Genomic DNA, 13,968 nt, shown 5'->3' with positions numbered 1-13,968 from the left:
CTTTTCTCTGTTGCTAGCTTTTAACAATCATATACCATGTTAAAGTAATTAGTCTTTAGATGGATTCAAGGGTTTATATATAAAAAATATAATCATTAGAAGTCAAATTATGATAAAAAAATAAGCCATTTAATGCAAAGTGCATCTTACCTTGATGTTCTTACTAAATTGTTCATAGCACTTCTTATACATATCTTTATCTTCTGCAATTTCATCAAAAAGTTCTAGACATTTTTTTACTAAATTCTTCCTAATGACTTTAAGAATCTTATTTTGTTGCAACATCTCTCTGGAAATGTTAAGCGGAAGATCTTCAGAATCCACCACACCTTTGATGAAGTCTACAAAAAATAAAGTTCAGATAATTAATTTTTCAAATGAAAAATCTACTGGTATTGCCTATAATTGTGTAAAACAACAGAAGTGACATGACAATGTGGTAATGAAGTGTACTTACTCAAGTATTCTGGAATAAGATCCTCACAGTTATCCATGATGAAGACCCGTCTTACATATAGTTTAATATTATTCTTTTGTTTTCTGTTTTCAAACAAATCAAATGGAGCTCTTTTTGGCACAAATAGAAGGGCTCTGAATTCTAATTGCCCTTCAACTGAAAAGTGTTTTACTGCTAAATGATCTTCCCAATCATTTGTCAGACTTTTATAGAATTCTCCATATTCTTCCTGTGAAATATCATCAGGATTTCTCATCCAGATTGGTTTAGTTTTATTTAATTCTTCATCTTCAGTATATTTTTCTTTAATCTTCTTTTTCTTCTTATCTTTATCTTTTTCTTTATCTTCTTCCTCATCTTCACCTACATCTTCAATTTTAGGAGCATCTTCTTCTTCCTCTTTTTTCTCTTCCTTTTCCTCATCTTCAGCTTCATCATCTGACACCTCTTTTTCCCTTTCCTTTTGAACCATTAGCTTAATAGGATAACCAATGAACTGGCTATGTTTTTTCACAACTTCTTTGACTCTTCTTTCTTCCAGATATTCTGCTTGGTCTTCTTTAAGATGTAGAACAATTTTTGTTCCCCTACCTAGTATCTCACCTATAAGAAATTAAATGCAACAAGTTTACTAATAGCAGTAAGGTTTCAGAATGAGTAATTATATGAAATGAAATGACAGTAAGTGAGTAAAACTAAAAACCAGTTATTAGTGGAAAGAGAATAAGATATAAAAAAAAAGGAACATATCCACCAAATTAGGCAAAATTTAAGGAAATCCTGAATTAGTCAAAGATCTAATAGTTAAATTCCTTTACAAAAAAAGGGGTCAGCATAGGTCAGTTTAAAATAAATATGAAGTTTGTATTTCCCACTTTATGCTATCCTTATAATTCTAAAGGCAAGAGCTCATAATTTATATAATCACACACAAGCAATCCAATGGATTGGATTTTGAATATATTAGCTTAAACCAAAATAGAATTTTATGTTAAACAGGTACAGTATCTACTGTTTAAACAAAACTTGCTTTATGGATATCAAGCAAAGATCATTTGGCACTGATGATGATGCCAGTTATTTCTAAGTCCAATCTATTTAAGCAAAAGTGATCAGGGAAAAATTTTACCACTAGCATCTTTCAATTTAAAGCAGTATTACTAGGACAAACTAAAAAAGTACTATCACTATACAGGTTACACTGAATTTATATTGTATGTTCAGATTTAATACAGTAATCACTTACCATGATCTGGTTTCACAGTAAAGGATCCACCAGCAGATGATTCCCATGTATACTGCTCATCATCATTATTCTTTGATGTAACTGTCACTCTGTCTGCAACAAGATAAGCTGAATAAAAGCCAACACCAAACTGACCAATCATTGATATATCAGCACCAGCTTGCAGAGCTTCCATAAATGCCTTTGTTCCAGACTTTGCAATTGTTCCCAAATTATTTATAAGATCTGCCTTTGTCATTCCAATACCCGTATCAATCAAGGTCAGGGTCCTATCATCTTTATTTGGAATGATTTTTATATACAATTCTTTCCCACTCTCCAGTTTGGATGGATCAGTCAAACTTTCATACCTGATCTTGTCCAAGGCCTACATAAAGAACCACAAGGTAAAAGGAGCACGTTAAGTATAAATCTCATTAAATACAAGTCTAAGAGAATGATAATGCAGAGCAAGATCAAACATTTTCCAAATATATTTTGGGCACATTCCAATGAACAATATTAGTTTTCTGAAAGATAGTTTTAACTTAATTTTCCTGAATCATTCAATGCCATTTTGCTAGTTTAAGTATGCACGATATTCACTACAACAAGCACCAGTATAAACCTATGGGCTTTAGTTCATTATGTAAACCCACTAAGTACATGCTGAAGCAAATTCACAACCATTATGTTCATGAAACATGAAAAATTAGTATTCAGAAAAAAGTATGCTGGTAGAAACTAGGCAAAAAAGGGCAATCAGAAGTACATATCAATACTTGAGACAAAACATCAGAAACTGGAGATGTTTAAATGCAGTTGAAATATACTCAATTAGATAATGCTTATTTATATATGGAAGTACGTTATTCAAGAGGCCTAATTCCAAATGCAAACTGAAAATTTAAAAAGGTGTTAGAACAAATGTGTTTATAATCTGTTTTAGGGAGGAGAGTTTTTCATTATTAAAACGACATTCTAATGGCCGTACACTAATTGGTGCCAGATACATCACAGACTGAAATGTCTCTGGTATTAAATAAAAAACTTATTTATCTTGCTTCTGCAGGACAAAGTCTGATGAGGATGGAATGTTTTGTCATGTTATTATAGTTCTTGGGAAAGACAGATGCAGTAAAAATTTATTTATTCATAAAAAAAGTAAATATTCTATTACTAAAAATACTAACACATCTATTATTGATAAGACAGAAAAACCACTCCGAAAAAAAAAAAAAAGTGATGAAATGTATTTGCAAAAAGACACATCCAATAATCAGAAATTAATATTTCTTATGTAAAATACTATCAGGTAAACAAAAAACCAACAAAATATAATAACAGAAATACACAAAGTGCAAATATCACAAGATGGATTCCTGCCACATCTAAATGAATCAGCTGATGAACATTAGTCCACTGGATTAGTCTTATTTATCATTCATTAGCTCCATAGTTAAAAGTAAATAATTCTTTCCATTTTCTCAACTGTTATCATAAACACCCAATCACATCTAGAGCTTATAAAATCACTGTTATTCACTTTACCCAGCAATTTATAGGAATATCAGAAATGTTAATTTTACTACAGGCATGCATCCCTTGCTTAAGGTGGCAAAATTAATTGCGAGAATCCATTTATATATGCGGCAAGAGTTTTAATTAACCAAAATTCCAAATACGACATCATTGTTACAACCCATGTACATGGGCATCATTGCAACTTTCAAAGCCTATTTTCTTAAAAAGAAATTCTCAAAAGGCAGTAGAAACAATAACAGGAGAAAATGCAATTAAGCTACAAGAATTTTGGAAAAATTTTAACATTAAACATGCAATTTCATGTCTCGTGGGAGCAAGTGTCTTCTAGCTGCAGGAGAGCTGTTTGGAAAAACCTTTTGTCAGAATGCGCTAATGACTCAAAATCCTGTGAACAACATGGTTGAAGAAATTGTTGCAATTGGTGAAGACCTTGGTTTTGATGCAGAAGATGTTAAAGAATTATTGGATTCAAATTGAAAAGATTTCAGCGACAATGATCTTGAAATTGGACATCATGCATATAAAGATGACGAACAAATGGAATGTGAAGATGAAGTTCCAAAGGAGATAATCAAAGAACTGGATGGACTATTTCACAGTTTAGAATCGCTTAAGCAGCAAGTAATGGATATGGATCCAGATGTTAATCGAAGAATGCTTGTTTGCCAAGGTCTCAAGTCATTTTGCTTATTACTGTAGAACTTATGCTGATAAGAAAAAACTCTGTTCAAACGACTAACTTTTTTTTTGATTAAAAAAAGTAACTAATGTAGGTATAAACATTTACTTTACATTCATTTTTCCTTCCCTAAGAGTACCATATAAAAACAAATTACTATAGTAATTGAACATGGACAAATTGCAATTTTTACCATTGCTTATTATATTTGATTTACACGGTAATATCGAGGGATTAATTAATTGCATTAATCAAGTACATTAACCTGTACTAATTGTTAGTATTAGTTTGCCAGTAATGTAAGCATTTTCTGTTAAATTGAAGATGCCAAGAAATTATATTCTTAAGTTTAATTTTAGTTAAATAAATTAATGTTAATAAATTCATAAATAAAATTTCTTAGCATCTTAATTTTCATTTATTTTAATTTTTACTTAATTTCAATACTCAAAATCAAACTTAATTTTCAACATTCACATCTGTTCTTTTCCTTCGTCATTTTCCATCTTCACATAGCTCATTGATGATTCACAAACTTTTCAGTAATTTAAATATCAATAAAAGAGCATTCTCCTTAATTATTATTTTCTAATATTCTAAGTCTCCTCCTCCTTTAGATTTGTTTACAATTGAATTGTCAAGATGTGGCATGCCTGCCAACATGCAAACATAAATTGCCACAGGGCAGTTTTTTCTCTCCACCAGATGATTGGTGTGGCAGCAAAAAGGTTCTTGTCACCCTGATCAGAACTTTTACTTCAGCTTAGAATGCTGTGCCAAATATTCATTTGGATGTAAGCTGAGCAAGTATAAATCCCAAACAGCTCTTACGCCATCTTTAAAATCTTTTAATTTTTTTAAGTAAGAAACGTTTAGTGAAATGAATAACGACAGCAGCATTAGTGATTTGAAATATCACTGGGTCAGTAGACATAAGGGCACTATGTACTTAAGCTTATAACGCATTTATACTTACATCAGATGAGTTTGAAATGAGTTCACGGAGGAAAATTTCTTTGTTGGAATAGAATGTATTGATGATCAAACTCATCAACTGAGCTATTTCTGCTTGAAAAGCAAAAGTTTCTACTTCTGCTTCTTCCATGTTTACAGTTTCTGAGGTTTCTTCAGGCATCTAAAAAGAAGAGTTGGCATTAATGTTAAGTATTAAAATATTAATTGTAATATTATAAGAAATAGTTTGGCTAGCAAACTATAAAACTAGTTAATGTTCAAGAACCTCATGCAAAGGTAAAAGGTGAAGACAAACATAAATAGAACAGTACTAAGCAACTTTTATTTAACATTATATAACATTTTAGATGAAAAACCAGGCTGGAGAGTGATGTAGTCATGAAGGTCAATTTCCTTTTACATCCATGAAGCTCTTCATAATCTGGGGTCATTTTCTAAGAATTGATCCCAATACTTTACAAAGTGTCATGTAACAAGTTGTCTTTAGAATCAGTCATTGCAATGAAGCAGCAGCAGCAATTCAACATTTCGTTTTATCATATTGAATGCATCAAATTACTAATGGTACATTCAGTATTGCCCGAATGCTGGGAATTGCCATTTTACAGAACACAAAACAGCATTGAACAGAGTAGTGTTAAATGAGGAGCTGTTATAATAAAATAAATTAACTACATGATTAAAACATTAGCTTGAATAGCATGCGAACACAGGAAAATACCCCTAGTCATACCCTAAACATAAACCTAGCAACTAGTCATCTCTTCTGTCCAAAAATAGGGGTCAAGTCTCATGATTAGAGGACTATTGGCAATTAATGCAGCCTGCTTGCCATTCCTCCAATGTTCCCTAATAGCAAGCATTTTTTAAAGATGTTTACAGGACTGGTTTGACTGTTTCAGGGAGAAATCCCCCCCCTCCTCCACTCATGAGATCGCCAAACTCTCCTTTAAATGAAAGCCCTGATAAGGGTTCATCACATGAGATTTGAACCCCAGAGTTTAACCAAAGGGCTTCATCAAACCAGACTTACAAAAGGCTCTAGTTAATTTCCTGATATACACACAGTTGAACCTCTGTTGTTAAACACCTCTCATCTCTAACAAATAAGTTTCCAAACAGGCAACCATATGATCCCTGGGTTAAGATGTATGACAGGAGAGAATCACTTATGCTGCAACCTCCTTTCCATCCAGACACCTCTTCGGGTTTTTCTTTGTTTTGCTGTTTTTTTTTTTTTTTTTTTACAAATTTTTCTTAAATAAGCCACCATGGGACCAAAGAAGGATAGTGATAGCAGCAAAGCGAAAAGAAAAGTTGTTAGAACCACAACGGAGGTGAAAAAGGAATCTTAAACATGAACGACATGTGCCTAGGATCTTGCTATGCAGTTCAGTATGTCGATATCAATGATCTATGCTCTCAATGATCAATTTTAATTTTACTCATTCCAGTCAAAAAGCTTGACCCTAATACAAGGACTTCTGGTAAACTTGCCTGCCATAGATCCAAAACACATAGTCTCAATGACTAAATATCCTCAAGATAAAATAACTATGAGAGAGGTGAAACAAAAACTGAAAAATCTCAAAACAGATCTTTCACCATCGTCACTATCTCAGGTAGTTAACTCATTGAGCACTGGGAAGGCAGCTGGACTCTTAATCTATGCTGAATTCATTATGAACTGTGGACCAAAAACTATTCAATGACTTACTGCTATGTACAATAATATCCTGGACTCTGACATACTTCCATCAATTTTTAAAAGATCTAAAATCATTGCTGTCTTAAAACCTGGCAAAGACCCTACAATTGCTTCCAACTACCATCCTATCGCCTTGTTAAGTATCTGCCTGAAACTTCTCGGAAGAATGCTATACAATAGAATTTCTTCAAGTATACATAACGGAACTCCACAGGAACAGGCTGGATTCAAACCTGACAGAAGTTGTTGCAATCAAGTACTGGCTTTGACAACCTTTATAGAGAAAAAAAAACAATAGCAGTATTCGTGGACCTCTCTGCTGCCTATGACACAGTGTGGAGAGATGGTCTTATCGTAAAATTCCTAGAAACTATCCCATGACCAAAACTAGCCAACCTAATTAATCAAATACTAGCAGACAGATGGATACAAGTATCTCTCAACGAATCCCAAACCAAATTCTTTAGGATTAAAAATGGCCTACCTCAGGGGTCAGTTCTTGTCCCATTGCTCTTTAAACTTATATATTAGTGATATCCCAGAGATTCATGTATGCTGACGATATTGCCATTGCAACTCAACATTCCAAAAAGCTGAGAACACCTTAACTGAAGGTCTGGCTGTACTTGATAAATACTTTAGATGATGGCAATTACAACCTAACCTGAACAAAACTGAAGTGGCATCATTTCATTTAAGTAATATCCAGGCCAACTATATCCCAAAAGTTTACCTCAGAAATAAACAGGTGAAATTTAACAATCATCCAAAATACCTAGGAGTTACCCTAGATAGAAGTTTGACATTGCTGGGAAATTAAAAAAACTTGTAGTAATATAATGCATAAACTTGCTAGTACTTCTTGGGATGCTGATGCCACACTACGTACTACTGCACTGTCTTTGGCCTATTCCACAGCAGAGTATTGTACTCCTGTGTGGCTGAACAGTGCACATGCTTCTTTGGTCGATGTCCAGCTGAATCAAACTATGAGGATAATCTCTGGAACTTTAAGATCTACTCCTGGCTCCGAACTCTCAGTAATATAGACCCTCCCTCGCTCTGCAGGACCCAAGCATTAAGCAAACTATGGACAAAAATAATTGGAAACAGTTCCTTGCCTATCCACCAAGACATTTCCTTCCATACTTCACAAAGACTGAAATCCAGGCACCCCTGCCTGGAGTGCAATACAAATAAACGACCAGAACTTCGACCTATAATAAAATTAGTTTAATCCTTTATCCAAGTGTGAGCAAACAAAGTTTGCACCTGAAAGTATCTTCAGGACTGGGGTAAGGTAGTACAACATCAGGGCAACTCATTGCAAAGGTGGAGCAAGCTACCAACACTCCTATCTCAGTATCTCCCATAATGCAAAACATCTCCTTGCAGATATGTCTAATGTTATGCATTAAGGGAAAGGCCACAACCCAGACTAGTTTCGACCTTTATTGAGGTCTCTTCAGTGGGAGCCAGGCCCAAGTGGAGATACCAGGCAGAAGCATTAGTAGGTCATCTCTACCTATAGGAGTTGCAAAATGGTGTGCCACCCTTTTTTAATAAATTACTCCGGATTTAGAGAAAGATGTTGAAAGTTTATTTTTCACTTGGTTAGAGTATAATAAAATTAGTTTAATCCTTTATCCAAGTGTGAGCAAACAAAGTTTGCGCCTGAAAGTAAACTATTCTGGGTTGTGGCCCTTCCCTTAATGCATAACATTAGACATATCCGCAAGATGTGTTTTGCATTATGGGAGATACTGAGATAGGAGTGTTGGTAGCTTGCTCCATCTTTGCAACGAGTTGCCCTGGTATTGTACCACCTTACCCCAGTCCTGAAGATACTTTCAGGTGCAAACTTTGTTTGCTCCCACTTGGATAAAGGATTAAACTAATTTTATTATACTCTAACCAACTGAAAAATAAACTTTCAACTTCGACCTATGCGAGTCATGGGGAGAGTATTGGTTTCAATATACCTCCAATCTTCAAATCCGACATGTCATCTGGAGGGCTTCAATCTCCCTAGACATGTATGGCCCACTTTAAATCTGATCAGAACAGGACATGGGAAACACAAGCATCTCTTGCATAAATGGAACTGCTCCGATATTCCAAACTGTGAATGCCGAAGAGGGATCCAGACTATCAATAACATTGTGCTTGAGTGCCTTATCTACTCATTCTTGGGTTCTAAAAAGGACTTAAATAAAGAGGCAATCAAGGGAGCCGATGTTGCAAAAGGAGCAAGTTTTTACTAAACAAAATCTCAGACGATTGAAGAAGTGGAAAAATTGTTGCAGATTTGGATAAAATGAGAAAGTTAGCACTGGTGATAGTGTTTCTTAGGCTGTAATTTGTGAAAATGCAAGGCAATTACATGATGATCTGTTTAAAATCCCTGGTATAAATGCTGCTAATAGTAAGGCTTGGATAACCAGACAATTTTTTATTCAGTAGATCCATGAAGTCTTTGACCCAGATGTGAGAAAATACCTTCAAGAAAAAAAAAAATTTGCCATTAAAATACCTTCTTGTGATGGACAGTGATCTTGCTCACCCTCCAGGCTTGGAGGAGTTTGATTTTTATCACAGAAGTTTCTGTCCCCTAACACAACTCCTCTAATCCAGCCCATGGACCAGGAGATCATTTCTGACTTGCACTGTTTCAAAAGATGTTTTGAAGTGAGCTGACAAAGAATTAAACACTCAGAATTCTGGGTGTTAATATCCTCTGTTGCTTAATATTCTTGACAAAGCCTGGGTGCACGTGATTTACAGGACCATAAACTCTGCCTGGAGGAAATTGTGGCCAGACTGTGTAGCACAGTCATTGAGGCTGAGTATGTTGCTGTTGTCGATGATGTGTTTCTGGGCAAAAGCATGGGCTTAGAAGTTGGCAATGCTGATGTGGAGGACCACAGGAATGAGCTCACCACAGAAGAACTGGAATACCTTCAGAAGGAGCAGTAAAAGACAATGTTTTTAGAGACAGAGGAAGGGAGGATTCCTAGTTCTTTGATCAAAGAAATGTGTGTGAAATGGGGTGAGGTGCAAAGTTTTATGGAAAGAGAATTTATTGTGTTTATTCTTTTTATATAAGATTTTATGCATTTTCATTATTTTTGTATACGTAATCATGAAGTACTGTTGTAAAGGTTTAAATAAGCAATCATCTGGAGTCCAGGAATGGATTATTCCATTTTACATTAATTCTTATGGGAAATTGGTTCCGGTTTTCAAACAGCCTTTAGGAACAAATTATGTTCGACAACTGAGGTTTCACTATATACACACACCCTCAGGTGTATATCAGGATAGTACTACATGATTAAGTGCTTTATTTTTTTTTTTTTACCTAACTCAGATACAGCAGTTTCGGTTAATTTCTTATTCGATGATGCTAGTACATTAGCTAAATGCTAATGAAACAAGCTTTAGTTAGGGCCACAGATTCTTATACATGAAATGACAAGCAAGTTATTTATAAAAATATAAAAATCCATGGCAGTTTTGCTGAGCACACGTTATTAGCTTTCATATATCAAATGCAGTCAACCGGACTGGCACAATGATGAGGCTCCAGTAGCCATTATATGTAGAGCAAAGAAAGCAAAAACCTGCCTGGAATGTAAAGTTACAAGTGGTGTACAGTTTCTGACAAAAGGCACACAGGTACGAGAACTCAGATGTTAGGGAAGTGGAGGAAGCTAATCGAATTACTGAATTCGGCACACTGAAAAATTCACTTATGCAAATACCCTATTTATATAAGCTAGTTGTTAGCAAAATTGGGGAGAGGAAAAAAAAAAAAAAATAGTTCGAGGAGAGGAGTGATAGTGTGTGGATAGATTGGGTGGCTTCCCACAATAACTTTGGAATCCATGCAAGTGCCTGTAAAATAATTATAATATAATATTGATTGTATTTTTTCAATGCTTTGTAATAGCACGTTACCTGCTAAGTTTTCCCAAACAGCTTTCTTGCATCTATTTCATCTAATATTTGCTGCTAATAAGTTTAGCTTCTCCAATGACAATTCTGATTTGGTAGTTATGAGAGTTTTTCCATTTAGTCTTTTTAGTGGTATTGCTAATACTGCTGTTGTGCAGTGCAGATGTTTCATTCACCATTATTTACAGTTCAGGTAGTTAAGATACCAGAACCACATAGTATTTAAGGAGTTAGGAGTCTATATCAACATTTAAGTCTCAATTTGTATATTTTTGATTGAAAGTGAAAGGAGGCATAATCTCCATGAAGAGATTATGCCTCCTTTAATCCTTTCTGTAGAGATATTTTCTGGCACTTTTCAAAAAGAGAAGTATGGCTTTTACTGCATGTATGTATTGAATTAACTTGATAAGTTAATACAATAAATATTGTATTGCTGAAATCAATAAGTTTTGATTAATCTTCCCACAGATGGCACTGTTGGGGGGAGGAAATCATTATAGATTTTAAATTGCCTACTGTACAGACAGTATTTTGTTCTACATGCTGCATATTCCATCTCCTCTAGCAGCATTTTTTATACTTGCTAATACTTTACTTTATTGTCATATGTAAAATAATATATATATATATATATATTTTTTTTTTTTAAAATTTAGCTGGCCTGGTTGGCCGAGTGGTTAGTGTATCCGCTCTCCGACCAAAAGGCTGCAGGTTCGAATCTCGCGTAGGCATGGATGTTTGCGATTGTCTGTGGAAATACTAGTGATTGTGATGATGGTCGGTAGATGGCATTTGTGTAGGAGTTTAGGTGCCCTCCCTCACCGAGTCTTTGGACTCAATTGAGGTCTCACATAATAATAAAATGCGAAATAATAATAATCTATGTCTCTAGTAAACAGAAGTATAAATAATAGGTTGTTTTGCTAAAACATTTCCGGCCTGCTTGCGATTCATTTTAAGTTCAAAAGTTATTTTTCAGTTGTCGAGAAACTTTACCGACTGCACAGGCGTACCATAGTAAATCCATGCGAATTGCAACGGGCACTCTCACGCAGAAGCGAAACTTTTCACGTTACCATTTCGTCGGAATTTGAAGTTTCAGATATGGTGTTTCGTTAATGGGTAATATTTTCTATATCAAATAGGCACTTAAGGTCTCTTTCTGAAAATAGTTAAAAGTTTTCGTTAAAAATGCTGATAGTGTTTTGCCTTCATAGATTATCAGTAAAACAATTGTCTTCTGATCTCAAGAATTACGAATAGATTTTATTTGGCTTTGGCTTGAATGTATGAATTATACAAATTTCAGTCTTGAAAGGAGAGTACTGGTTCGTTAGCTTGCGAGAACAGAAGACTTACGATGAATGCGGTTAAAACGTTAACTTTTTCAAAATGCAGCGTTTCATTCTGATCATATTTGAAATGATCTTATTTAAATTTAAAGGATTTCCGTTTAAGAACCGAAATATACACAGAACAGAATATTCTCGATTACGTTCAGCATTTAAGAAAAATAACTATTATTAGACTTAATATACAATTAATAAGCATTACATATATACATAAATAAAAAAAAATTTATATACTACCTTCATAATTGCGTTTTCAACTTACTTTTGAATTTTATTATAATTATAAGAACGCTATATATCCAAGCACCGAACAAAGAGGATCTGAGGGTTGCTAAGGCGCAACGCTTCCGTTTTAAAGGCTGAAGAAAATTCGAGAGTAAGAGGGGGAGAGCAGTCCGTATGTATTCCTACGCATTTCCTTCTATAGGTTTTATATATAAATGAAAGGACTGCAAAAAATCCTACTTCATATTAACCAATGTTAGTCATTCACTGTTAATTGTATAAACGAATGATATTTTATATTAATAAAATAAATTTGTTATAGATATTCAAAAGCATATAAGGGTTTCATTAGCGGAAGTGAAATGATACATGTGTTATAGCTAAAGATCTAGAAATTTCTAGATTGTTCCACATTCTACTAGATCATTTCCGGTAACATCTAGCGACATCTATTCAAAATCCGGCTATTTATTTTTGTGATTCCTACTCCTATTATCTATGTGCGTTGCCTGGATAGTTTTGAATTGTTATTGTAATGGCGTTTTGTTTCAGGGTGAAGAACGTAAATAAATTGGTACTAGTTGGAAAGATATGTTGTTCGATTAAATTAAACTTCTGAAGATTTGAAAAGCAATAAAATATTTCTACTTAATACACTCCTATAATTTACTTTAAAAAAGGTGTATTCAAGACAAATGAAAGTCATAATAAAGAGTGAGTGCTTTCTTAGTAGCATTTATTGCAATTTTTAATCGTTGCTGCTATAACAACGATTTTAGCTTGTTTTTGGTTGGATGATGACGAGGCAATTTTATGAACTTTCTGCAGTTTACAACAAAGAGTACTATGCAGTATAATAGTTGATTCCCCCCCCCCCCCCGCCGCTGATGCTACAATGCATTTAGCTGTGTTAGTAAAGGATTCAAAGGAAATAAATTGCTTCCCATAAGAATTCAAAGCGGAAAAAATAATGTAAATCTCTTTAAAAAACAAACAACTCATTTTGAGTTATAAATAAAGCTACAACTTAAAATTCGAAACGTTATTAGTGAAAAATGGAGTAGACTAATCAAACATTAAAAATCTAATAAATAAGCTAAGATTCTGTGGTTATGATTAATAAAATTATGTTGCACTTTCGTACCCACCTAGTGCTAAAGCACAGCTCTACTTTTTCATCAGAAAATCAGGGAGAATGAATAACCGGCAATCTTAGTCCTAAATTCAATTATGGATGCTTGTGAATGGCGTTAGGTGCTAGATTGATTTCACTGCCTGAAGCTTCAAAAAAGTTTTATGTTGAGCTAGATTATCGTTTCTATATTACTAAATCTTAGTCCTCCGCCGTAGTGGTGCACTGTGAGTGAGTTAACTGGTCTCATATGTATGAATGATGCTTGTGTTTTTGTGCCTTTGTTACATTTCCTACTGCATTAACACTTACTACGTGCGGTCTCATTCATATTTATAACAAACAAACCTCTCTCCCGCTAATAAATATAATCACAAATATAATCTAATATCATAAATATAATCACAAAGTCCTGATATCTTAGCTGCCATTGTCATGTTTTACCGCTATAAAAATATTAACAAAGCATCCAGAATATTAACTCAAATTCTGCATGTATAGTTAAAACCGTCTTATAAACTAAATTACACATCATCACTGATTATTTTATTGATAATCATGGAATTAGGTTTAATTTTGAAATGTTGTATTATCATCATTACGCTAATTACGGGTATAGACCATATTGGTCTGTTCGTCTCATTATCCGTCCAATATCCTTTTTTGAGGTCTACCTTGCCTTCTCTTTCCAGTTGGCTTATATTTTGGTA

General features: G+C 34.1%; 2 protein-coding genes across 3 annotated transcripts in view; one reads left to right on the top strand and one right to left on the bottom strand.

Moving 5' to 3' along the window:
- Window positions 1-12,298, bottom strand: part of Hsp83 (Heat shock protein 83) — a 140,073-nt gene extending 127,775 nt beyond the window's left edge. For both annotated transcript variants that reach the window (XM_090400363.1, XM_090400362.1), the window contains exons 1-5: window positions 12,164-12,298; window positions 4,883-5,041; window positions 1,704-2,070; window positions 458-1,060; window positions 151-341 (exon numbers count right to left, since the gene is read on the bottom strand). In XM_090400363.1, coding sequence (XP_090256489.1) covers window positions 151-341; window positions 458-1,060; window positions 1,704-2,070; window positions 4,883-5,041 — 1,320 coding nt within the window. In that variant the 5' untranslated portion in view covers window positions 12,164-12,298. The remainder of the gene's footprint in view (window positions 1-150; window positions 342-457; window positions 1,061-1,703; window positions 2,071-4,882; window positions 5,042-12,163) is intronic.
- Window positions 12,299-12,648: 350 nt separating this feature from the next.
- lmgA (anaphase promoting complex subunit lemming A) overlaps window positions 12,649-13,968 on the top strand; it is a 51,143-nt gene continuing 49,823 nt past the window's right edge. Inside the window, exon 1 of the mRNA XM_090400365.1 lies at window positions 12,649-12,840. Coding sequence (XP_090256491.1) covers window positions 12,822-12,840 — 19 coding nt within the window. The 5' untranslated portion in view covers window positions 12,649-12,821. The remainder of the gene's footprint in view (window positions 12,841-13,968) is intronic.

This window comes from Typopeltis vanoorti, chromosome 11 (assembly GCF_054136105.1).
Source record: "Typopeltis vanoorti isolate ZY-2024b chromosome 11, IOZ_Tvanoo_1.0, whole genome shotgun sequence".
NCBI classification, from domain to species: Eukaryota; Metazoa; Arthropoda; class Arachnida; order Uropygi; family Thelyphonidae; genus Typopeltis; species Typopeltis vanoorti.
This window is presented reverse-complemented; position numbering and strand designations above follow the sequence as displayed.